Source organism: Chrysemys picta, chromosome 20, assembly GCF_011386835.1.
Source record: "Chrysemys picta bellii isolate R12L10 chromosome 20, ASM1138683v2, whole genome shotgun sequence".
NCBI lineage: Eukaryota > Metazoa > Chordata > Testudines > Emydidae > Chrysemys > Chrysemys picta.
Window position 1 is genome coordinate 11335475 of NC_088810.1, and position 26268 is coordinate 11361742.

The following is a 26268-nucleotide window of genomic DNA, read 5'->3' on the forward strand; positions in this document are numbered from 1 at the left end:
AGCAGCAAAAAAATGTTTAAGTACATCAGAAGCATGAAGCCTGCCAAACAATCAATGGACAATCAAGGTGCTAAAGGAGCACTCAAGGAAGACCAGGCTATTGTAGAGAAGCTAAATGAATTATTTACATCAGTCTTCACTGCAGAGGGTTGGGGAGATTCCCACACATGAGCCATTCTTTTTAGGTGACAAATCTGAGGAACTCTCCAAGATTGAGGTGTCACTAGAGAAGGTGTAACGTTCACAGACCCTGGTTGTCGGCGGGTGGGATTGAACCTGGGACCTCTGGAGCTAAAGACATGAGCCTCTACCGCATGAGCTAAAAGCCACCGGCCTCTTAGCTCAGGCTGCAGAACAGACTCCTTAATCTCTAAGTAGTCTCAGTGCCAGTAGATGGGACATAACGCCACACCCAGGAGGTGTGTGGGTTACAGAAGTTTTGGAACAAACTGATAAATCAAACAGTAATAAGTTACCAGGACCAGATGGTATTCATCCAAGAGTTCTGAAGGAACTTAAATATGAAACTGCAGAACTACTAAGTGTTGTATGTAACCTATAGCTTAAATCAGCCTCTGTACAAGATTACTGGCAGATAGCCAATTTTTTAAAAGGCCTCCAAAGGCAGCCCTGACAATTACAGCCTGGTAAGCCTAGCTTCAGTACTGGGGAAATTGGTTGAAACTATAGTAAAGAACAGAATTATCAGATACACAGATGAACATTATATGTTGGGGAAGAGTGACACAGCTCTTTACAAAGGAAATCATGCCTCATCAATCTATTAAAATTCTTTGAGGGGGTCAACAAACATGTGGACAAGGGTGATCCAGTGGATATAGTGTACTTGGACATTCAGAAAGCCTTTGACAAGGTCTCTCATGAAAAGCTCTTAAGCAAAGTAAGCAGTCAGGGGATAAAAGGGAAGGTCCTCTCATGGATCAGTAACTGGTTAAAAGGGTAGGAAAAAACAGTTTTCATAGTGGAGAGAGGTGAATAGCGGGGTTCCCCAAGGATCTCTATTGTGCTGTTCAACATTAGCTAAATTAGCTATTACCACTCAAGAAAGAGATCTTGGAGTCATTGGAAATAATTCTCTGAAAACATCTAGTCAATGTGCAGCGGCAGTCAAAAAAGCTAACAGAAGGTTAGGAGCCATTCGGAAAGGGATAGTAAGACAGAAAATAACATAATGCCACTATATAAAGCCATGGTATGCCCACACCTTGCATACTGTGTGCAGTTCTGGTCATCCCATTCCAAAAATGGTATATGAGAATTGGTAAAAGTACAGAGAAGGGCAACAAAAATGATGAGGTGTATGGAACAACTTCCATATGAGGAGAGAGTAAAAAAATGGGACTTTTCAGCTTGGAAAAGAGATGACTAAGGGGGTGATCTGATAGAGGTCTATAAAATCATGAATGGTGTGGAGAAAGTGAAGGAGGAAGTGTTATTGACCCTTTCATAAAATACACAAACCAGAAGTGACCCAATGAAATTAATAGGCAGTGGGTTTAAGACAGATATAAGGAAGTACTTTTTCACACACTGCACAGTCAACCTGTGGAACTTGTTGCCAGGGGATGTTGTGAAGGCCAAAAGTATAACAGGGTTCAATAAAGAACTAGATACGTTCATGGAGGACAGGTCCCTCAATGCCTACTGGCCAAGATGGTCAGGGACACAACCCTGTGCTCTGGGTGTCCCTAAACCTCTGACTGCCAGAAGCTGGGATTGAATGACAGGGGATGGATCACTCAGTAAATTGCCCTGTTCTGTTTACTCCCTCTGCAGCATCTGGCACCGGCTACTGTCAGAAGAGAGGATACTGGGCTAAAGGGACCATTGATCTAACCCAGTATGTCTAGTCATATCTGTGATTAATTTCTATGAGGTTTTAGCCAATTTGTGATATCATGTGGAAAGAGACAAGGCAAAAATCTATGGCTCTGGGTGAGCTTTGCTTTAAGATTTGGGTTCATTACTAGTTCCAGCTGCTTCACCACAAAACTCAGGGGGGATAAATGACATGACAAGGCTGAGCTTCATGCAGAGATGGTTTATATGGAAAGACATAGAAATGTCTGTGATATTGTTGAATACTCACTCCATAGCATGAATATCCAGGCCCAGAGGTGCAGGATGATATTTGCGAACCCCATGGCTAAAAACAGAACAAAAATACATCTGAAATTAATTAAGAACACAGCTACATTTTGTGTACCTTTGTGAAATGTGAACAGAAGTTTCCAGGCCTGTGCATTATATACAAAGAGTGCAGCATAGTGACTCTCTGAGTGAGTAAATCTTTCACCGGCTCGTTCATATTATAACATTCTAATCATTGAAATTGGTTGGAAAAAAATCCATGAAATACATAACCATTTGGAATTTAAAAATAATTTCAACCAGCAGCAATAGTGTAGGTTAGTGGTGTAGAGGAGAGACCTCAATATTGAATAACAGATATTCATAACATTCTTATAACTGTTTTATTAGGTCGTTACAAACTTGTTTGCACCTTTACTGAATATTAAGATACATCTACATGTACTTTAGAGTCAAGGTGCTTATAACAATCCCATACTATGTTTGGGGGCTCCACCCCTTGCTCCTCCTTTCCCCCCGGGGCCCTGCTGCCCTGATTCTTCTCTTCCCCCAGGGCTCCACCCCCTGCTCCTCCTTTCCTGTCAGGGCCCTGCCGCCCTGCAAATCCTCTTCCCCATGAGGCCCCGCCCCTTGGCCAGTCTGAAAGCTGGAGCCCAGTGACTATATTCTCCCACCATCGCCCTGCATGGAGCTGGGCAAGCCAGTGGCCTGAGCCCTTCTTCCCCCACCCACCTCCCACCATGGAGCTGGCCCTCCCCTCTCTTCCTCCCCCCACAGAGCTGGCCCAAGCCCCTCTCCCCCTCAGGAGCTGGCTTGAGCCCCTTTTCCCGCCCCCCATGGAGCTAGCCCAAGCCCCTCTTTCCCACCCCCTGGAGCTGGCCTGAGCCCTTCTTCCCTCCCCCATGCAAAGCTGGCCCAAGCCCCCCTCTACCCCCACGTGGGACTGACCAAGGCCCCGCTGCTCACCCGAGGCCCAGGCCCACCCCCTGCTCACCCCACCAGTTCCCTTTTGGCAAAACTGAGCATTTGTCCCATTTGCTCTTGCCAACTGATGATCAATTGGCAAAAGCAAATGGGACACATGCCAAGTTTTACCAAAAAAAAAGTCAGGACGTCTGGGGAAGGGCTTAAAAAGGGGACTGTCCCAGCCAAAACCGGATGTATAGTCACTCTAGGCTGTAGTAAGAGCCACCCAGGGAGCCCAGCAGCTGTGGGGAGCCCTGGACCCACCATCTGCCCTGGGTGGGGGACCAGGGTGCCCAAGAGCTGCCCCCAGCCCATGTCCCTGCCCTCCAGAGTGTGCCACCCAGGGAAAGTGGAGGGTCCAGAATTCTCCAGAGTGGCCCGGCTTCTGGCCAGGCCAGGGGGCGGGGCTTTGGGGAGGTACGGGTGAGACAAGGGGCATGGTCTCATGGTGTCAGAGTGGGGTGGGGGGCCCAAATGTTCTTTGTGCCCAGGACCCTAATAAATTTTAATCCACCTCTGGGTACAGCACAGGTTGTGATAGGCATGTGTAGGATCCATGAAAATTGAAAGGTATGTTGTGAGGGGTGTTGATCATTAGAGGCCTGCATGGATACTAAAATGTGGATCTGCATCCGATCTCCATCCACCAGGACCAACCCACAATCTGACCTGCGATCTGCTAACCGTCTTCTACCTGTATCTGCATCCGCACCCACGGCAGCAAGCCGTCTCACAAGGGCTAGTGAGGGGGTGGGGGGGAGGAGAGGAGGGAAGGGAACAAGGGGGGGGGGTCTTGCAGGGAAGAGGCAGCGCGAGGGTAGGGATTGGGGTAAGGGGCAGTGCAGGGGCAGAGTCTCGAGGAGAACGGGCGGCATGGAGGGGGAACTTGGGGGAAGGGGAGTTGCATCACATGCTGCTCCCGGGGGCTCTCAAGTGACGGCACATGGCAATAATAGTAATAATAATAATAATAATATATGCAGCAGCAGTGCATGTTGCATCACAGTGGGGCGGAGGGGTGGGGCACCAGGGCCCCGCCCACTCCAATCCCCATGGCTGGGGGCTGGCCTTACTGCCCAGGAGCTGGTGGCCAGACCTGGGACTGGGAGTGGGGCCAGTGCTGCTGGCTGGGCCATGATGCGGATGCTGGTGCTGCCCGAGGGCCCGAGCTGCTGAACAGGAAGCAGTGCAGCAAGCGGGTGCTGAACAGCCCCAACTCCGACCTGCCGCCCAGCCCCAGCCACTGGCTGCTGCTGCCGTCCCCGAGCGTACTGCGCCCCCTGGGCTGCCCGAGCTGGATGCCACGGGCCAGGCACTGCTGGTAAGTAGAGTCCTGCATGGTGGCATATGCATCCGAGCCACTATCCACAAAAATGGTCCGTGGCTATCCACATCCACTGCAGACTACGTGGCTCTGGGAAGAAGGATATAGGAGTTTGAGGCGCAAGTTGTGTTCTCGTCCATCCTCCCTGTTGAAGGAAAAGGCCCAGGTAGGAACAGTCAAATTGTGCAGGTGAATGCATGGTTATGCAGGTGGTGTCGGAGAGAAGGTTTTGGATTCTTCAACCATGGGATGTTGTTCCAGGAAGAAAGTTTGCTAGGAAGAGATGGGATCCATGTAACGAAGAGAGGGAAGAGCATCTTCGCAGGCAGGATTGCTAACCTAGTGAGGAGGGCGTAAAACTAGGTTCACCGGGGGATGGTGATCTAAACCTAGAGGTAAGTGGAGGAGTGGGATACCGGAGGAAACACAAGGAGGAGGGTGCAAGACGGGAAGCCTCCTGATTCATACTAAGAAAGTAGAGCAATCGGCTAGTTATCTTAGGTGCATGTACATGAACCCAAGAAGCCTGGGAAACAAACAGGAAGAATTGGAAGTCCTGGCACAAAGAACTATGACATGATTGGAATAACAAACTTGGTGGGGCAGTTCACATCACTGGAGCACTGTCCTGTCATGGATGGGTATAAACTGTTCAGGAAGGACAGTATGGGAGGAAATGTGGAGGAGTTGCACTGTATGTAAGAGAGCAGTATGACTGCTCATAGCTCCAATTTGAAACTGGAGAAAAGCCTGTTGAGAGTCTTTGGGTTAAGTTTATAGGCTAGAGCAACAAGGGTGATGCCGTGGTGGGCATGTGCTATAGACCACCGGATAAGAACAGTGAGGTAGCCAAGGCTTTCTTCGGACAACTAACTGACATTTCCAAATCACAGGCCCTTGTACTAATGGGAGACTTCAATCACCCTGACATCTCCTGGGAGAGCAATACAGCAGTGCACAGACAATCCAGGAAGGTTTTGAAGAGTGTTGGGGACAACTACCTGGTACAAGTGCTGGAGCAACTGACTAGGGACCATGCTCCTCTTGACCTGCTGCTTACAAAATTGGAATAATTGGTATGGGAAGTAGAAGTAGGTGGCAATCTAGGCAGCAGTGACCATGAGATGGTTGAGTTCAGGATCATCACAAAAGGAAGAAAGGAGAGTAGCAAAATATGGACCCTGGACTTCAGAAAAGCAGACTTAGACTCCCTTAGGGAAATGATGGGCAGGATCCCCTGGGAAGGTAATATAAGGGGGCAAGGAGTCCAGGAGAGCTGGCTGTATTTTATAGAAGCCTTATTGAGGGTGCAGGAACAAACCATCCCAAAGTGCAGAAAGAATAGCAAATATGGCAGGCAACCAGCTTGGCTTAACAGTGAAATCTTCAGTGAGCTTAAACTCAAAAAGGAAGCTTAGAAGAAGTGGAAATTTGTACAGATGACTAGGGAGGAGTATAAAAACATGGCTAGAGCATGCAGGGGTGTAATCAGGAAGGCCAAGGCACAATTGGAATTGCAGCTAGCAAGGGACATGAAGGGTAAGATGATGAGATAACTGGCTCTGTGGGTGAGGGGAAGCAGTGGACGTGTTATTCCTTGACTTTAGCAAAGCTTTTGATACGGTCTCCCACAATATTCTTGCCAGCAAGTTAAAGAGGTATGGGCTGAATAAATGGACTATAAGGTGGATAGAAAGCTGGCTAGATCATCGGGTTCAACAGGTAGTGATCAATGGTTCCATGTCTAGTTGGCAGCTGGTATCAAGTGGAGTGCCCCAAGGGTCGGTCCTGGGGCTGGTTTTGTTCAATATCTTCATTAATGATCTGGAGGATGGCATGGACTGCACCCTCAGCAAGTTTGCAGATGACACTAAAGTGGGAGGAGTGGTAGATACGCTGGAGGGTAGGGATAGGATACAGAGGGACCTAGACAAATTATAGAGGATTGGGCCAAAAGAAATCTGATAAGGTTCAACAAGGACAAGTGCAGAGTCCTGCACTTAGGATGGAAGAATTCCATGCACTGTTACAGACTAGGGACCGAATGGCTAGGCAGCAGTGCTGCAGAAAAAGACCTAGGGGTTACAGTGGATGAGAAGTTGGATATGAGTCAACAGTGTGCCCTTGTTGCCAAGAAGGCTACTGGCATTTTGGGCTGTATAAGTAGGAGCATTGCCAGCAGATCAAGGGATGTGATCATTCCCCTCTATTCGGCATTGGTGAGGCCTCACCTGGAGTACTGTGTCCAATTTTGGGCCCTACACTACAAGAAAGATGTGGAAAAATTGGAAGGAGTCCGGTGGAGGGCAACAAAAATGATTAGGGGTCTGGAGCACCTGACTTCTGAGGCGAGGCTGAGGGAACTGGGATTATTTAGTCTGCAGAAGAGAAGAATGAGGGGGGATTTGATAGCTGCTTTCAACTACCTGAAAGGGGGTTCCAAAGAGGATGGATCTAGACTGTTCTCAGTGATAGCAGATGACAGAAGGAGTAGTAATGATCTCAAGTTGCAGTGGGGGAGGTTTAGGTTGGATATTAGGAAATACTATTTCACTAAGAGGGTGGTGAAGCACTGGAATGGGTTACCTAGGGAGGTGGTGGAATCTCCTTCCTTAGAGTTTTTTAAGGTCAGGCTTGACAAAGCCCTGTCTGGGATGATTTAGTCAGGGATTGGTCCTGCTTTGAGCAGGGGGTTGGGCTAAATGACCTCCTGAGGTCCCTTCCAACCCTGATATTTTATGATTCTATGTTACAGGAAGGGTTTCTACAGGTATGTTAGCAACAAGAAGGTCATGGAAAGTGGGGGTCCCTTACTGAATCGGGGAGGCAACCTAGTGAGAGAGGATGTGGAAAAAGCTAATGTACTCAATGCTTTTTTTGCCTTGGTCTTCACAAACAAGGTCAGTTCCCAGACTGCTGCACTGGGCAACACAATATGGGGAGGAGGTGAGCAGCCCTCAGTGGTGAAAGAACAGATTAAGGACCATTTAGAAAAGCTGGACGTGCAGAGGTCCATGGGTCCAGATCTAATGCATCCAAGGATGCTGAGGGAGTTGGATGATGTGATTGCATAGCCATTGGCCATTATCTTTGAACATTTGTAGGTCCCAGAGTACTGGAAAAAGGTAAATATAGTGCCCATATTTTAAAAAGGGAAGAAAGAGAACCCAAGGAACTATAAACCAGTCAGCCTCACTTCAGTCCCTGGCAAAATCATGGAACAGATCCTCAAAAAATCCGTTTTGAAGCATTTGGAGGAGAGGAAGGTGATCAGGAACAGTCAGCATGGATTCACCAAGGGCAAGTCATGCCTGACCAACCTGATTGCCTTCTATGATGAGATAACTGGCTCTGTGAATATGGGGAAAGTGATGGATGTTATATATCTTGACTTTAGCAAAGATTTTGATACGGTCTCCCACAGTATTCTTGCCAGCAAGTTAAAAAAGTATGGGTTGGATGAATGGACTATAAGGTGGATAGAAAGCTGGCTAGATTGTCGGGCTCAACAGGTAGTGATCAACGGCTCGATGACTAATTGGCAGGCAGTAACAAGCGGAGTGCCCAAAGAGTCGGTCCTGGCTCCTGTTTTGTTCAACGTCTTTATCAATGATCTGGATGATGGGATGAATTGCACACTCAGCAAGTTCACAGATGACACTAAGCTGGGAGGAGAGGTAGATACACCAGAGGGTAGGGATAGGGTCCAGAGTGACCTAGACAAATTAGAGGATTGGGCCAAAAGAAATCTGATGAGGTTCAACAAGGACAAGTGCAAAGTCCGGCACTTAGGATGGAAGAATCCCATGCACTGTTACAGACTAGGCACTGAATGGCTAGGCAGCAGTTCTGCAGAAAGGGACCTAGGGATTATGGTAGATGAAAAGCTGGATATGAGTCAACAGTGTGCCCTTGTTGCCAAGCAGGCCAAGGGCATATTGGGCTGTATTAGTAGGAGCATTGCCAGCAGATCGAGGGAAGTGATTATTCCCCTCTATTCGGCACTGGTGAGGCCACACCTGGAGTATTGCATCCAGTTTTGGTCCCCCCACTACAGAAGGGATGTGGACAAACTGGAGAGAGTCCAGTGGAGGGCAACAAAAATGATTAGGGGGCTGAGGCATATGACTTATGAGGAGAGGCTGAGGGAACTGGGGTTATTTAGTCTGCACAAAAGAAGAGTGAGGGAGGATTTGATAGGTTTCAGAGTAGCAGCCGTGTTAGTCTGTATCTGCAAAAAGAAGAACAGGAGTACTTGTGGCACCTTAGAGACTAACAAATTTATTAGAGCATAAGCTTTCGTGGACTACAGCCCACTTCTTTGGATGCATATAGAATGGAACATATATTGAGGAGATATATATACACACATACAGAGAGCATAAACAGGTGGGAGTTGTCTTACCAACTCTGAGAGGCCAATTAATTAAGAGAAAAAAAACTTTTGAAGTGATAATCAAGCTAGCCCAGTACAGACAGTTTGATAAGAGGTGTGAGAATACTTACAAGGGGAGATAGATGCAATGTTTGTAATGGCTCAGCCATTCCCAGTCCTTATTCAAACCGGAGTTGATTGTGTCTAGTTTGCATATCAATTCTAGCTCAGCAGTCTCTCGTTGGAGTCTGTTTTTGAAGTTTTTCTGTTGTAATATAGCCACCCGCAGGTCTGTCACTGAATGACCAGACAGGTTAAAGTGTTCTCCCACTGGTTTTTGAGTATTTTGATTCCTGATGTCAGATTTGTGTCTATTAATTCTTTTGCGTAGAGACTGTCCGGTTTGGCCAATGTACATGGCAGAGGGGCATTGCTGGCACATATCACTTTGGTAGATGTGCAGGTGAACGAGCCCCTGATGGTATGGCTGATGTGATTAGGTCCTATGATGATGTCACTTGAATAGATATGTGGACAGAGTTGGCATCGGGGTTTGTTACAAGGATAGGTTCCTGGGTTAGTGGTTTTGTTCAGTGATGTGTGGTTGCTGGTGAGTATTTGCTTTAGGTTGGGGGGTTGTCTGTAAGCGAGGACAGGTCTGTCTCCCAAGAGAGTAAAGGATCATCTTTCAGGATAGGTTGTAGATCTCTGATGATGCGCTGGAGAGGTTTTAGTTGGGGGCTGAAGGTGACAGCTAGTGGTGTTCTGTTATTTTCTTTGTTGGGCCTGTCTTGTAGGAGGTGACTTCTGGGTACTCGTCTGGCTCTGTCAATCTGTGTTTTCACCTCAGCAGGTGGGTATTGTAGTTTTAAGAATCAAAATACTCAAAAACCAGTGGGAGAACACTTTAACCTGTCTGGTCATTCAGTGACAGACCTGCGGTGGCTATATTACAACAGAAAAACTTCAAAAACAGACTCCAACGAGAGACTGCTGAGCTAGAATTGATATGCAAACTAGACACAATCAACTCCGGTTTGAATAAGGACTGGGAATGGCTGAGCCATTACAAACATTGAATCTATCTCCCCTTGTAAGTATTCTCACACTTCTTATCAAACTGTCTGTACTGGGCTAGCTTGATTATCACTTCAAAAGTTTTTTTTCTCTTAATTAATTGGCCTCTCAGAGTTGGTAAGACAACTCCCACCTGTTTATACTCTCTGTATGTGTGTATATATATCTCCTCAATATATGTTCCATTCTATATGCATCCGAAGAAGTGGGCTGTAGTCCACGAAAGCTTATGCTCTAATAAATTTGTTAGTCTCTAAGGTGCCACAAGTACTCCTGTTCTTCTTTTTGGAGGATTTGATAGCAGCCTTCAACTACCTGACGGGGGGTTCCAAAGAGGATGGAGCTCGGCTGTTCTCAGTGGTGGCAGATGACAGAACAAGAAGCAATGCTCTCAAGTTGCAGTGCGGGAGGTCTAGGTTGGCTATTAGGAAACATTATTTCACTAGGAGGATGGTGAAGCACTGGAATGGGCTACCTAGGGAGGTGGTGGAATCTTCTTCCTTAGAGGTTTTTAAGGCCTGTGTAATAGGTCCTAGCCGGGGCTCGACCCTTCCGGGCAGGAGGGGAGCCACACCGACTCACTACTGTGGGAACAAGCAGTCAGTTAGTCCCGAAGCTCCGGCTCTTTGGTGCAGGGCCGGAGCAACCACAGTTAAAGCTCAGGCCCTTGACTGCAGGGGCGGAGCAAACACAGTAAAGCTCAGGCCCTTGTTTGCAGGGGGCTGAGCGAGCAAGCAGTTCAGGAGCACAGGCCCTGGATCAGGGCGGGGCAAACACAGTTAAGCTCAGGCCCTTGTTCGCAGGGGGCTGAGTGAGCAAGCAGTTCAGGAGCCCAGGCCCTGGATCAGGGCGGGGCAAACACAGTTAAGCTCAGGCCCTTGTTTGCAGGGGGCTGAGCGAGCAAGCAGTTCAGGAGCCCAGGCCCTGGATCAGGGCGGGGCAAACACGGTTAAGCTCAGGTAAGGCACGCCTAGGCTTTCTGTAGCCGAGCGTTGGGTGAGGGGGAAGCCTGCCACCCGTGAGTGGGGGTGGCAGGGGGGAACGCAGGCCCACCCACTCCACTGCGTTCCAGCCCGGGGCCCTAGCAGCGGTTACTGCCGCTGCTGGTCAGTGGGGTATCCAGACCGCAACACACTGACATTGGCTCACACTCGGTTGCAGCCGGACCGGGGTCGGCTACCCCCGGGCTACTTCCACGATCCCCCTCAAAGCCTACCTCGTTCGTCGCGCCGGGCTCGGGCCAGTCCATTTGCATGGGCTCCTCTCGGCCAGGGCTCGGTGGCAGGTCCGGTAGCTCTGCCGGGAAGTCAGGCCAACAGTCCTCGGGCGGCTCCTCTGGGTAGCAGCAGGGGCGGAGGGGTTCGGGTGCAGTCTCACCCTCAGGGTTGGTGGGGTGGGGTTCCCAGGGATTCTCCCAGTGACGGGAGCGGACGGGCTCCGGCGGCTCCTCCTCGTAGCGTGCCCGGGGTAGCTCAGGCCAGCTAGGGTCCAGGCCTCGGTCTTCGGCGGTCTCCTGGCCGGGAGCTCCCGGCCGCACGTCTGCTCCCTGTGGTGGCTGGCCGCAGACTGAGCTCTGGCGGCCGGCCTTTATACTTCCTGTCCCGCCCCTTGACTTCCGGGGGGCGGGGACAGGCGGTGGTGGTCCCACCCACTCTGGTGCCTGCACGTGGGCTCCCTCTTCTGGGCAGGAGGGGAGCCACACCGACTCACTACAGCCTGGCTTGACAAAGCCCTGGCTGGGATGATTTAGTTGGTGTTGGTCCTGCTTTGAGCAGGGGGTTGGACTGGATGACCTCCTGAGGTCTCTTCCAATCCTAATCTTCTATGATTCTATGATATACATGGATTTTCAGGGCTCTGTTGATCATTGTAGTAGTGGAGATATGTCTGCAGGTTTTGCATCTGTTATTCTGGCAGGGTCTGGTGCCACGTTGAATTGGTGTGTCCCAGGGGTGGCCCTAGACTAACTGCCAGCAACTGGAGCCCTAGGCAAACCATGCAATCGGTGCCCCCCACCCCCAAACCCCAAGGGCAGTAGCATCAATGTCTTTTGAATTTTCATGAGTCAATGCCGACTCCAGTTTTATACAAAATTCTCTTATCTGTTTTGCTGTTTTCTTTTGCAAGCTGTGGATATCATATAGAAAGCTAAATATTGACTAGCTGCTGCATCTGTTGAAATCTTTCGTCAACCGAGTGAATAGCAGTATCAATTCACTTTGAACCTTTGTTTTGGGTTCTGAATGGGTGTGTTTCATCCTTCATACGAAACCTGCTGTTTCTTTTGCCGAATGCAAACCGACTCTGGTTCAAATTCTGTTGGAAAGTCTATTTCTTCAGCGAGCTTGGGAGAATCTACCAGTGTTCTTTCAAACCCTTCATCACTTCTGAATTCCTCTAGAATATTTTTAGTTTGCTGAAGTTTTTGAATAGCAGAATGTATGTTCAAGTTCTTTTCCTAAAGCTGCTTACTAGTGGGGTTAATCTCGAAAAGGATATTATACCACAAAATGAGGGAAGTCACAAATTTGAACTTGGAAAGGCAATTTGCAAGAGCTTCTGCATCTGAATGTGCCGTATTGCCAGATGATCCAGTAAAGGTAGTACCATTAGAAATTTCAATTAGGGCATCATAAATGTTTCCAAGTTCATAGCCAAGAGACTTAAAGCATCAATGCAACTCTCCCATCACTAACTAAGTGGTTTCACAGTTAGAGAATTCACATGGCGACTCAGACTCTCCCAAGAGCGTGTTGAGCCTGAGAAAAACACATAAACATGTTGCACCAGGTCAAAGAAACTGCTTGCCTCAAAACAGCATCTAGCAGCATCATTGACAACCAAATTCAGAGAATGCGCACTGCAAGGAACGAAAAAGGCCCTAGGATTGATTTCCATCATTCTCCTTTGCCATTGTCTTTACCCTTCATATTACTCCCATTATCCTAGTCTTGGCCACGTAAGTTTTCAACAGATAATGACATTGTTTCAAGCTCTTGTAGAATAGTTTCAGTCATAAATGCTCCAGTCGTCTCCTTCAGTGGTACGAAACCCAAAAAATGTTCCTTTATGAGCACTTCAACATTATCTTCATCTGCAGACTTTTCCATATCCACAAAACAAATGATCGTCGTCATTTGTTCAACATGACTCACATCTGGTGTACAGTCCAGTATTATTGAAAAGTATTTTGCAGAATGGGCAGCATCTACAATTTTCTTTTTAATGGTATTTGCTGGGATTTGAATCAGTTCATTCTGCATATTTTTTCCTAAGTAATGAACCTGTGTTTCATGATCAGTTATTTTATGTAGATGCTCCTTCATGACTGGATCAAACAAAGCTAGGTATTCAACAAATTTTAAAAAGTTTCCATTACCTGGAGTGTATAATGTTTCATTTCTACCATGGCGGTGAAATGCTAAATTTTGCTCACCGAGAACTCTCACTAAAGCAATCAGATGCTCTAATATTTGTTGCCAACATTCTTCTTTTTCCTTGATCACTCGTACATTTTCTTGATGGATAGTTTTTCCTTTTTTCAACCATAATTGAAGTTCTTTCCAATTTTGAAAACATTCCAAATGTTCTGTACTTCTTTCATGTGAAGAGAGAATTGAAGATATGTTTTTCCAGTGCTTCAAACCATTTTCAGTAAGTGATGTACCAACTGCTTGATTTCTAAACAACTTGCAGCAAAAGCAAAACACAGAGTCCTTCGACACTGAATATTGTAACCAGTTTCGATGAATTTCTTCCCCATTAATGAGTTTCCTCTTATAATGATGAGCAGACAATTTTCTTTTATTTCCATCCTTAGGGAAGGGAAATTCATGAACTTGTTTGGGTCCATGTTCCACAAGAATTTGCCGCACACTGTCATCACATCTGGGCCATGAAGCAGGGTTCCCATATTGTAACCTGTTTGTAACTTCCTCATCCTTTCTTCCTTCTACTTCATTTACTTCCATTTCTGTATGTGTCTCTGAAGGTGAATAAATTTTCTCCACTTCCATATCAGTCTGATGCTGTAAGCTGCCTTCATCTAGAAGTAAGTTTCCATCATCTTGTGTTTCCAAACTGCTTTTTTTGTGGATGTGAGCTACCCTCATCTCGAAGTAAAATTCCTTCATCTTGATGCTGTGAACTGCTTCCATATTTATTTGGATTAAAGAGAAGATATTTCAGGAAGAATCCCTGCTGTTTTGCTTGGTCCTTTTCCTTCTCAGCCTTTTGTTTACGATACTCAGCTTCTGAGGGTTTTCTTTTTCCTCTTTCTGACATTGGGCATTTGAATATTGTTATGTACTAACTGTGCTCCTGACTGCAAGCATTATAGCGTTAAGGATGGCTGACACACCCACCACATGGTTGATGATTTAAACCACATTGCAGTCATCCCAACACGTCTTTCCACTGCTTAAAGATTCAATCATTAGTAACATACACTCACTTACCTATTAAAACAGTTAGTTACAGCATTTACACGGAAACAAAATGACCTTTTTCTATGTTATAATCTGACACCGGTTGTTTGGAAAGTAATCCCCTTCCTCACTGTTACCCACTTGGAGTATGACGTCATCACTTTCGTAGTCTATTAAGCGTTAATGCTGTTATTTTTCTTTTATGGATCTTATTTATTACATGTGAACCAGTTATAACAAAGAAAAGTTCATAATCATACAGCCCGATAATAATGCTAAGGTTTTAATAACGCTTAAAGATACTCACATTTTGGATTTATAATGCTGAAAGACGTTATTCTTTATTCTTTGGCACCAAGAAACACAATTTTCTGGAGTATTCTCTCGATTCTTAACCATCTACCCACGACGTGTGTTAAAATGATTGTTTGATATGTATCAACTCGCAATATCTCCGCTCGACATGAATTTCCAGCTATGCAACCTTGATGTACATTCGAGTTAGGTGTCACTAGCATTGTAGCTTTTGCCACTGGCAGATGTGTTTTATTGTGGCTGTGTTATTGCATATCAAAATTGTGGAGTGGGTCATCTTGACACTAAGTCGCAAATTGGAAAAAAAATCACTAAAATATTATTTATTTTTGCAGTAAATAAAAGATTTGGCATATTAATAAATTCTCAGAAATGTAGAGAAATGATTCATAATTCATATTCTGGCTGTATGCACATGGGAATTGAAATAATGACATCTTTGTTATTTTATTTGTATTTTTTTCATTTTTTTTCACTTTATTTTTTTAAAATTTGATTTTTTCCCTCGAATTGGGCACCCCGTTTAACTTGGCACCCTAGGCGACTGCCTAGTTCTCCTATATGGATGGGCCACCCCTGGCATATCTAGCTCCGTGGGGAGTTTGCTTCTGATGATGAGCTTGACATGGCTGGAAAATTGTTTGAAGGCCAGAAGAGGCCGTTCAAGAAAGATTTCTCCAAACTGAGCTCTCAGGCCTTGTCCTCAAAGCAAATCCGCACAACATCTTCAAAAAATGAGCCTGGGAATTTAAATCCATAACTGTGCTAGACACTCAGCAGAGACACTGGTTTTATGGATCATTACAACAATTTGTAACTTACTAACCCTCCTTTGTCCTATGCCTGCCAGGTGGTAATCGTCTACTTGATTTCAAGTGGTTTCTTGCAACATGTGTTAACTCCTTATGCTTACCAGTCTCTCCCTCCTTGTATTTAGCTTGGATACTCTGGTTACCTTTCCTGTGAAGTTTGTCCCTTCCAGCAACAGAAGTTGGTCCAATAAAAGATATCACCTCACCCACCTTGCCTCTGTCTAGCTGAGTGTCAGCCAATGCATCTAGGAAAACTTTGGGAAATTCTGGGAGATCCTTAGCTTTCAGCAAAACTATAAAATAATGCCTGGGTCTATTGGCAGTTCCCATTTATTCCCCCTTCCAATGTAACAAGGGGACACTTGAATTGAAATAGCAACAGACTGACAAGTGATAAAAGGACATACATTTTTTTTCTTGGTTATTGAGAGGAAGGATGCTCCAGTGCTTAGGGTATTAGCCTGAGTCTTAATAGACTCATGTACCGACCCTGCCACAGACTTCCTCTGTGACCTGGGGCAAGTCACTTAGGATATGTCCACACAGCAGTTGAGAGATGTAACTCCCGGCTCTGATAGACATACACACACTAGCTCTGCTAAAATAACAGCATGGCCACGGTGGGCTCTGGAACGGGCTAGCTGCTAGAGTACTGACCCAGGGGGTTGGGCAGGACTGGACATGGGCAGCTAGACCACAACCACAACACTACTTTTAGCACGCTGAGTCAAGCAGAGTGCGGGTGGGTGTGTCAAACCAAGCTGGAAATCACACCACCCAGCTGCTTAATCTCTCTGGATTGCAGTTTGGTGTCTGTAAAATGGGGCTAATACCAGTTTCCCACCTCCCAGGTGTGTCCTGAGAATAAATACATTATGACGCGCTCCAGTATTTTAGTAATGGGGGCCACATACATACCTAAGACAGATCACTAAGGGAAAGTATTGATTAGTATTGTATATCAATAAGACCTTCCACAGTCAAACTAGTTGGGATCAAAATTATATAAAGGATACCAGCACCTTATTGGTCAGCGCATTGGGGAGCTACTCTCTAACTGGGGCTAGGATGAAATTTCCCCCACAGGCCAGTTATGGCATATTTGTCCACCATGGGGCGGAAGATGGACCATTATTCTGATCCAGTGCAGCAATTTCTAATTTTATTTGAACAAGGAATTCCTTTACAAAAACTAGACAAGCCATTTACAAGACAAACTTTGCCTCTCTACAAAGGAAAAAGGACACTAAACTATCTAAACTGCTACATGCCACAAGCAGCCACAACAGCAGTTCCCTTAACCCACCCAGCAATATTGTTAATCTTTCCAGCTATACTCTTAGCCCAGCAGAAGAGTCTGTCCTATCTCGGGGCCTCTCCTTTTGTCCCTCCAGACCCATGAATATGATACAGTTCTGCGGTGACCTAGAATCCTACTTTCGACGTCTCCGACTCAAAGAATATTTCCAACATACCTCTGAACAGCATACTAACCCACAGAATCCTCCCTACCAGCACTACAAAAAAAAGGATTCTGCGTGGACTCCTCCGGACGGTCGAAACAACAGACTGGATTTCTACATAGATTGCTTCCGTCGACGTGCAAAGGCTGAAATTGTGGAAAAGCAACAGCACTTGCCACATAACCTCAGCCATGCAGAACACAACGCCATCTACAGCCTCAGAAACAACCCTGACATCATAATCCAAAAGGCTGATAAAGGAGGTGCTGTCGTCATCATGAATAAATTGGAATATGACCAGGAGGCTACTAGACAGCTCTCTAACACCACATTCTACAGGCCATTATCCTCTGATCCCACTGAGGATTACCTAAAGAAACTACACCATCTGCTAAAAAAACTCCCTGACAAAGCACAGGAACAAATCTGTACAGACACATGCCTAGAACCCCGACCAGGGGTATTCTATTTGCTACCCAAGATCCATAAACCTGGATATCCTGGACGCCCCATCATCTCAGGCATTGGCACCCTAACATCAGGCTTGTCTGGTTATGTAGACTCTCCTCAGACCCTACGCTACCAGCACTCCCAGCTATCTTCGAGACACCACTGACTTCCTGAGGAAACTACAATCCATCGGTGATCTTCCAGAAAACACCATCCTGGCCACTATGGACGTAGAAGCCCTCTACACCAATATTCCACACAAAGATGGACTACAAGCTATCAGGAACAGTATCCCTGATAATGTCACAGCTAACCTGGTGGCTGAACTTTGTGATTTTGTCCTCACCCACAACTATTTCACATTTGGGGACAATATATACCTTCAAGTCAGCGGCACTGCTATGGGTACCCGTATGGCCCCACAATATGCCAACATTTTTATGGCTGACTTAGAACAACGCTTCCTTAGCTCTCGTCCCCTAACGCCCCTACTCTACTTGCGCTACATTGATGACATCTTCATCATCTGGACCCATGGAAAAGAAGCCCTTGAGGAATTTCACCATGATTTCAATAATTTCCATCCCACCATCAACCTCAGCCTAGATCAATCCACACAAGCGGTCCATTTCCTGGACACTACTGTGCTAATAAGCGATGGTCACATAAATACCACCCTATATCGGAAACCTACTGACCGCTACACTTACCTACATGCCTCCAGCTTCCATCCAGGACACACCACACGATCCATTGTCTACAGCCAAGCTCTAAGATATAACCGCATTTGCTCCAATCCCTCGGATAGAGACAAGCACCTACAAGATCTCTATCAAGCATTCTTAAAACTACAATACCCACCTGCTGAAGTGAAAAAACAGATTGACAGAGCCAGACGAGTACCCAGAAGTCACCTCCTACAAGACAGGCCCAACAAAGAAAATAACAGAACACCACTAGCTGTCACCTTCAGCCCCCAACTAAAACCTCTCAAGCGCATCATCAGAGATCTACAACCTATCCTGAAAGATGATCCTTTACTCTCACAGATCTTGGGAGACAGACCTGTCCTCGCTTACAGACAACCCCCGAACCTAAAGCAAATACTCACCAGCAACCACACATCACTGAACAAAACCACTAACCCAGGAACCTATCCTTGTAACAAACCCCGATGCCAACTCTGTCCACATATCTATTCCAGTGACATCATCATAGGACCTAATCACATCAGCCATACCATCAGGGGCTCGTTCACCTGCACATCTACCAATGTGATATATGCCATCATGTGCCAGCAATGCCCCTCTGCCATGTACATTGGCCAAACCGGACAGTCTCTACGCAAAAGAATTAATGGACACAAATCTGACATCAGGAATCAAAATACTCAAAAACCAGTGGGAGAACACTTTAACCTGTCTGATCATTCAGTGACAGACCTGCGGGTGGCTATATTACAACAGAAAAACTTCAAAAACAGACTCCAACGAGAAACTGCTGAGCTAGAATTGATATGCAAACTAGACACAATCAACTCCGGTTTAAATAAGGACTGGGAATGGCTGAGCCATTACAAACATTGAATCCATCTCCCCTTGTAAGTATGCTCACACTTGTTATCTAACTGTCTGTACTGAGCTACCTTGATTATCACTTCAAAAGTTTGTTTTCTCTTAATTAATTGGCCTCTCAGAGGTGGTAAGACAACTCCCACCTGTTTATGCTCTCTGTATGTGTGTATATATATCTCCTCAATATATGTTCCATTCTATATGCATCCGAAGAAGTGGGCTGTAGTCCACGAAAGCTTATGCTCTAATAAATTTGTTAGTCTCTAAGGTGCCACAAGTCCTCCTGTTCTTCTTTTTGCGGATACAGACTAACACGGCTGCTACTCTGAAAGGAATTCCCAGTAAATGCAGGTCATAAGCTCGCGTTGATTAAGTCCCTGCCCTACACACCGCCCGTTGCTATGACTGATTGGATGGTTTAGTGAGGTCCTCGGATTGGCCCTGCTGGGGTCAGTCACGGCCCTGGTGGAGCGCCGAGAAGACGGTCAAACTTGACTATCTAGAGGAAGTAAAAGTCGTAACAAGGTTTCCGTAGGTGAACCTGCAGAAGGATCATTAACGGGGTTGCGCTTGGCCGGCTTGGGGTCCCCCGACGGCCGCGCAGCTGACGACTGAAGAAAGCCTTGGACGTCTCCCCACGTGCAGGATGGGACCCCGCCGACGGGGTCCTGTGCACGGGGAGGACCGGGTGCCCCCTCTGCACTCGCTCTGTCCCCCTCCCAGGCGGCTCGGGGGGGGGGGGGGTTGAGGTCGGTGGAGGGGGTCTCCTCCATCCGTGCCGGTCCTCTGCCGGGCCACCGTCGCGCCTTCCCCCCCTGTGCGCATACCCGAGCCGCATTCCCTCCGAGACGCCTTCCGCCCATGCGGTCTGCCCCTGGTCGCTGGGACCGCCCTCCCTGCCACTTCGGCGCGTGGGGAACGGTGGGGACCGGGCCGTGGGCGACCGACCCCGGACAGGGAGCTCTCAGTGTGGGTGTGCGGCCGGGATGGCGACCGGAGGGGGTGTGCAAACGTCGGTGGCCCCAGTCTCGTCCGCCTCCCAGACACGCCGGGAACAGAGGGAAACCCCGGATCCCTAGGACCAGACGAGGCCATGGCAGCGGTTTCTTGGTGCGCCTTCTGGGATGATGCCCCCCGAGGTAATGCGGAGCCGGCTGGCGGGTGCCGGGCACCACTCCGCATGCGGTCCATCACTCGCCGGCCTACCCCCGTGTAGGCTGGAAGCGGTGGCAGGGGGACGGACGCCCCAGAGGGATTGGAACCGTTTCCCTCACCCAGGAGCCAGGTACCTAGCGCTCTCCATGAGCCCCGTGGCCCGGGAAAGGTGGTGGTTCAAAGACTTGTGCTGCCTGAGGTGGCCCATGGACGCCCACGAGGGGGCCCCGGTGAGGGCGGAAGGGGGACTACTGAGGAGGGAAGGTACCCCCATGCCTCCTCGGTACCCCCATGCCACCCACCCCAGCCCCCCCGGTCCACAGGAAGCCCAAGACGGAGAGGGGCTACCCTGCCTTCCTCTCTGCATTGGGGCCGAAAGGCCGGGGCCCGTCTGCCTTTCCCCCCTCCACCCAGACTCCCACCCCACACTCTGTGAGGGGGGAGCCGAAAGGGCTGGTGCGGGGGGGTTGGTCTGCACGTGGCCGCGGCCGCCTGGCCTCTGCGAGCCAAGCGCCTGGCCCAAACCCGAGCCTTCTGGCTCGGTTGTTAAACCTTTACTTGTGACCGTAACGTACAAAGGGCGGGCACCGAGGAGGGCTGCCCCAGACGGGCGGGACGTCCCGGGGGACGGACGGGCGGGCTGAGGCGGCGAGAGAAAGAGGGACCTGTGGGGGCCCCCTGCTCCCGCCCCAAAACCCGCCCGAGGTCCCCTTCGGGGACAGCAGGCCGGGGACCCGACCGGTGCGGACAAGGAACGCCCCCCCGCCGGCACGGCTTTGGCCGCGGGGGGGAAAAAGGCGCCAGCCTCCCGAAAATAAAAGCCTCGTGACAACTCTTAGCGGTGGATCACTCGGCTCGTGCGTCGATGAAGAACGCAGCTAGCTGCAAGAATTAATGTGAATTGCAGGACACATTGATCATCGACACTTCGAACGCACTTGCAGCCCCGGGTTCCTCCCGGGGCTACGCCTGTCTGAGCATCGCTTGAAGGTCAATCGTCCCCGCGGATCCGGTGGTGGCGGGATGCCGCCCTCCTCCCGTGGTGGTGGAGTTCCGTGAGCAACCCCGTCGCCGCCCTCCATAGGAAGCGCAGCTGGGGTGTCACAGGCACCGGGGTCAGTCAGGGTGAGAAGGGGCAGGAGGCACGCATGCGTGACGGTAGAGAGAGGAGGAGGGGTTCATGAGGGCGCCCGGGGTTCAAACTCCCCCCCCAGCTCCTCCGTCCGCCACCTCTGCTGGTCGTTTCCCCTCTCCCTGGCCAACAGCACCCCCCACACGTACTTCTGGCACCATCCGCCCCCCTCTGTTCGCCCCGGTGCCCGTGCCCGTCTCGGCACCTCTCCATGCTCTCTCTTGCTCCTCCGGTGGGCCGTTCTTCCTCAAGCTGGTTGGATCGGGCCTCCTCCAGGGCCGAAGCGCTTCTGCGGTGGGGGGCAGCGGGCGTCCGCCGTGCCCCCACACGCCCGGGTCCCCATCCGACTGCGACCTCAGATCAGACATGGCAACCCACTGAATTTAAGCATATTAGTCAGCGGAGGAAAAGAAACATACCAGGATTCCCTCAGTAACGGCGAGTGAACAGGGAAGAGCCCAGCGCCGAATCCCCGTCCCATGGAGACGCGCGGGAAATGTGGCGTACAGAAGACCCACTCCCTGGTGCCGCTCTTGGGGGCCCAAGTCCTTCTGATCAAGGCACAGCCCATGGACAGTGTGAGGCCGGTAGCGGCCCCCGGAGCACCAGGACTGGGTCTTCTTGGAGTCAGGTTGCTTGGGAATGCAGCCCAAAGCTGGTGGTAAACTCCATCTAAGGCTAAATACTAGCATGAGACCGATAGTCAACAAGAACTTTGAACAGAGAGTTCAAGAGTGTGTGAAACTGTTAAGAGGTAAATGGGTGGGGTCCGTGCAGTCTGCCCAGAGGATTCAACCCGGCGGGTTTGGTCGGCCGGCCCGGGACAACGGAGCTCCCTTGCCCCCCCCTAAAATCCTCGTTTAAATAAGCAGCAGCTATTGAAACACTAGAGAACAGGCCAAAATCTCTTACCTTCAGCCCCCCTCAGTGCTGCTGATTTATCTCTGAGAAGCAGCAAGAGAGAGATTTGTCCGCTGCATCTCCCTCTCTCTGCCTTTCACCGTCTCTGCCTCTTCTCTTTATACAGAGAGCAATTGGCAAGCCCCAGTTCCACAGAACTCACTGGCAAAACTCCCACTGACCAAAGTTTGAGCTCCTAATATTCAAGATCCAAACAATGTGACAGGTGGAATCAATATCTCAAAACTCTGCACTGTCATCGCTGGTATCAACTCTTATCTCAAAGGTTATGGGGATGGTCCTATTGGGCAACATCCATTCGTCAGTGTGGGGGTGGAGGATAGTGGTGGGACTGCAAACTCTCACTTTCCTGGTACCACTTGCAGGGTATGGGGCTCTGAAGTGCTTGGGAGCAGCAATAAGTCTCTGCACAGACAGTTTATAGGAAGGTGTGGGGAACTGGGCCTGTCTGCTTTAGGGGGAAAGCCTGCTTTTTCTCTCTCTGATGTTGATCATAAAATCATAGAATCATAGAATAACAGGGTTGGAAGGGACCTCAGGAGGTCATCTAGTCCAACCCCCTGCTCAAACCAGGACCAGTTCCCAAATAAATCATCCCAGCCAGGGCTTTGTCAAGCCTGACCTTAAAAATCTCTAAGGAAGGAGATTCCACCACCTCCCTATGTAACCCATTCCAGTGCTTCACCACCCTCCTGGTGAAAAAGTTTTTCCTAATATCCAACCTAAACCTCCCCAACTGCAACTTGAGACCATTCCTCCTTGTTCTGTCATCTGGTACCACTGAGAACAGTCTAGATCCATCCTCTTTGGAACCCCCTTTCAGATAGTTGAAAGCAGCTATCAAATCCCCCCTCATTCTTCTCTTCTGCAGACTTAACAATCCCAGTTCCCTCAGCCTCTCCTCATAAGGCATGTGCTCCTTCCCCTAATCATTTTTGTTGCCCTCCGCTGGACTCTTTCCAATTTTTCCACACCCTTCTTGTAGTGTGGGGCCCAAAACTGGACACAGTACTCCAGATGAGGCCTCACCAATGTCGAATAGAGGGGAATGATCACGTAACTCGATCTACTGGCAATGCTCCTACTTATACAGCCCAAAATGCCGTTAGCCTTCTTGGCAACAAGGGCACACTGTTGACTCATATCCAGCTTCCCGTCCACTGTAACCCCTAGGTCCTTTTCTGCAGAACTTCTTCCTAGCCATTCAGTCCCTAGTCCGTAGCAATGCATGGGATTCTTCCGTCCTAAGTGCAGGACTCTGCACTTGTCCTTGTTGAACCTCATCAGGTTTCTTTTGGCCCAATCCTCTAATTTGTCTAGGTCCCTCTGTATCCTATCCCTACCCTCCAGTGTATCTACCACTCCTCCCAGTTTAGTGTCATCTGCAAACTTGCTGAGAGTGCAGTCCATGCCATCCTCCAGATCATTAATGAAGATATTAAACAAAACCAGCCCCAGGACCTACCCTTGGGGCACTCCGCTTGAAACCGGCTGCCAACTAGACATGGAGCCATTGATCACTACCCATTGAGCCCGACGATCTAGCCAGCTTTCTATCCATCTTATAGTCCATTCATCCAGCCCATACTTCTTTAACTTGCCGGCAAGAATACTGTGGGAGACCGTATCAAAAACTTTGCTAAAGTCAAGGAATAACACATCCACTGCTTTCCTCTCATCCACAGAGCCAGTTATCTCCTCATAGAAGGCAATTAGGTTAGTCAGGCATGACTTGCCCTAGGTGAATCCATGCTGACTGTTCCTGATCACTTTCCTCTCCTCTAAGTGCTTCAGAATTGATTCCTTGAGGACCTGCTCCATGATTTCTTGCCTGCTATCATTCTGAATTCTAGGAGAGAAAGTTGTGTTACGTTGCAACCTTCCACCAAAAGACCCACCCCACCCAAACAGTAACAAAACATTTTTAAGTGTAACTCTTCTGCCAGGTGGAGCCAGCAGCAACAAGGGCCGGGTTCAGTATCTAGGGTTCCTTTTCAACAATACAACACAAAACTGGCTTGAGCCCCCACCCAGTGACCTGGGACAATTACACACCACCCCCTGGGCGCCTCTAACAATACTTCCCCCTCGCAAGCACAGAGTCTGAGTGTAGCAAAAACTTTTAATAAAAGGAGAGAATTAACTCAGCATTAATTTGGGAAAACACTGCAACTAGGGCTCATAAACACAAACCATGAGCAAAAGACCCATCCCCAAGTAAGTTGGACAGTGTCCTTTTCCCCTCAGGGTCTTAAGTCTAGCTACCCAAAAAGCCCTTTAACGTGCCCCTCACTTCTCTGTATCCCACTCACAATTGCTGTCCTTGGCCAGTGCAGCCCCAGAGTTCAGTGGTTCATCCACAGAGTTCACCTCCCACCCTGTGTGGAAGGCAGGGGGCAGTAAGGAGGCACCTGACACGCTGCACTGCTCGGGCACTCGCTCATTGCCCCAACGCCTCTGCGGCCCTCTGCTCTGGTCCTCTCCACTAGCTTCTCTGCTGGACACTTGCCACACCTTTCCACCAGCCTCCCTGCCAGCCACTTGCCACACCTCTCCACCAGCTGCCCACTCACCAAGATGTCTTCAGGGCCCCCCCGACACACACACACACATAACACAGCTCTCAGTGATTTCAGCCGTTAGTGGGGGACCTCACTGCTGGTGCACACTGGGCAGTCTCTTGCAATAGAGACACTGCCCCAAAGTAGATCTAATACTTAGATCTAGGTATCTGCAATTTCAACTCTGCAGCATGCAACAAAACTCTCAATTAAGTCTAAACTAGCTTTTATGATGCCATTAAGAAAGAAGGGGTTAAATGGTGTCTAGGACCCTTAAACAGGCTCCACCCCACCATATGCCTCTGCCTGCACCCACCCTCACTCCACTCACTGGGCTTTGGAATCCATTTCCCCTGCATAGTGAGGGCTGTTGAACAGGGGCAGCTCTAACTTTTTTGCCACCCCAGGCACGGCAGGCAGGTGGCTTTCAGCAGTGTGCCTGCAGGAGGTCCCCAGTCCCATGGCTTGGGCATACCCGCTGCCAAATTGCCACTGAATCTATGGGACCAGCAGACATGCTGCCAAAGGCTCTGTAACTGCTACCCTCACAGGGACTAGCAGGGCATCCCCCACAGCTTGCTACCCTAGACACATACTTGGAGCGCTGGTGCCTAGAGCCACCGCTGCTGTTGAGTTGCGGGTGAGTCCCTCAATTGGGCTATGCCAGGTACAGTGCTGCTGCCCTCAGTTCACACAACAAGGATAGCAACCTTTATTACTCCTGCCCCAATAACAAGGAGTCAGGGAATCCAACACCAGCCACAAGTGATCCTTTCGGCAAGCAGTCCCATCATGCTGAGCACCTGGGTAGGATGGGTGTGTCCATGCAAATGAGATCAGCTTCTGAAGTCTTTTTCCACAGCTCACCACTAGATGTCAGGGGAGAGCTCATCTAGACTCTGCTTACATAAGCATTTGATCAAGAGGCTTCCAAACAGGCTAAACCCAGGGGCACTTAGAGCCATACTGGTTGGCTCCGGCATGGTCAGGCAGGTATTGCTTTGCCCCACCCAGCTCAGGGTCCTTCACATTTTCACAGGCCATCAGGCAGGCTTAGACTGTGGGGAGAAGTCCCCCTTCTTTCCTGGCCGTAGTTACCTCTGCCAAGCGACCACCCTGCTCTTCGACTGGGCATTTCCCACCCTTGACTGGGTGCCAGGGATTGGGCAGGGCCCCGCAACTGCCTCATGTCCCCACACTGCCATCACCACAGACCCACAGGAATGCAGGCCTGGAAGAGCTTGACAGACCTACGCTAGCCCACAGCCCTGACCAGCCGTGCCCAGTGCATGTCTAACCCACCTCTCCTGCCTCTGGGCCCAGGCATGGGAGGGCAGAGAGACCATTTCCCTGGCCTGGGTATCAGGGCTCAGAGAAGCTTCCCCTTCCAGTCAGTAAGAGTTCTTGCTCCCACGGAGGAGACTGTTTCTGCCCCCACCGCCTTTCCTCAGTCTCAGGGGTTTGGTTTCATAGGCTGGGGAGGTACCTGGATCTCCTCTCTGATTCTGATCAGGGCCATACAAGCCCCACATCCTCAGAGCTGTTCCATTTACATGCTGGCTAACGGAGAGGGTTCTGACTGCCCTCTTCGGCTCTTAAAGCCA

At 49.0% G+C, this 26268-nt stretch overlaps 2 protein-coding genes and 1 non-coding gene across 13 annotated transcripts in view; 1 reads left to right on the forward strand and 2 right to left on the reverse strand.

The window, feature by feature from the left end:
- The window catches only part of LOC135976807 (IgGFc-binding protein-like), a 49980-nt gene extending 27717 nt beyond the window's left edge, over positions 1 to 22263 (reverse strand). The window contains exons 1-2 of the mRNA XM_065574398.1: positions 22095 to 22263; positions 2111 to 2167 (exon numbers count right to left, since the gene is read on the reverse strand). Coding sequence (XP_065430470.1) covers positions 2111 to 2165 — 55 coding nt within the window. The 5' untranslated portion in view covers positions 2166 to 2167; positions 22095 to 22263. The remainder of the gene's footprint in view (positions 1 to 2110; positions 2168 to 22094) is intronic.
- The window catches only part of LOC101947369 (IgGFc-binding protein-like), a 365233-nt gene that overhangs the window by 165604 nt on the left and 173361 nt on the right, over positions 1 to 26268 (reverse strand). The gene's annotated exons all lie outside the window — the stretch shown is intronic.
- On the forward strand, positions 20881 to 21033 carry LOC112060814 (5.8S ribosomal RNA). Its single transcript, XR_002889968.1, has one exon. It is a non-coding gene; the product is annotated as a 5.8S ribosomal RNA (ribosomal RNA).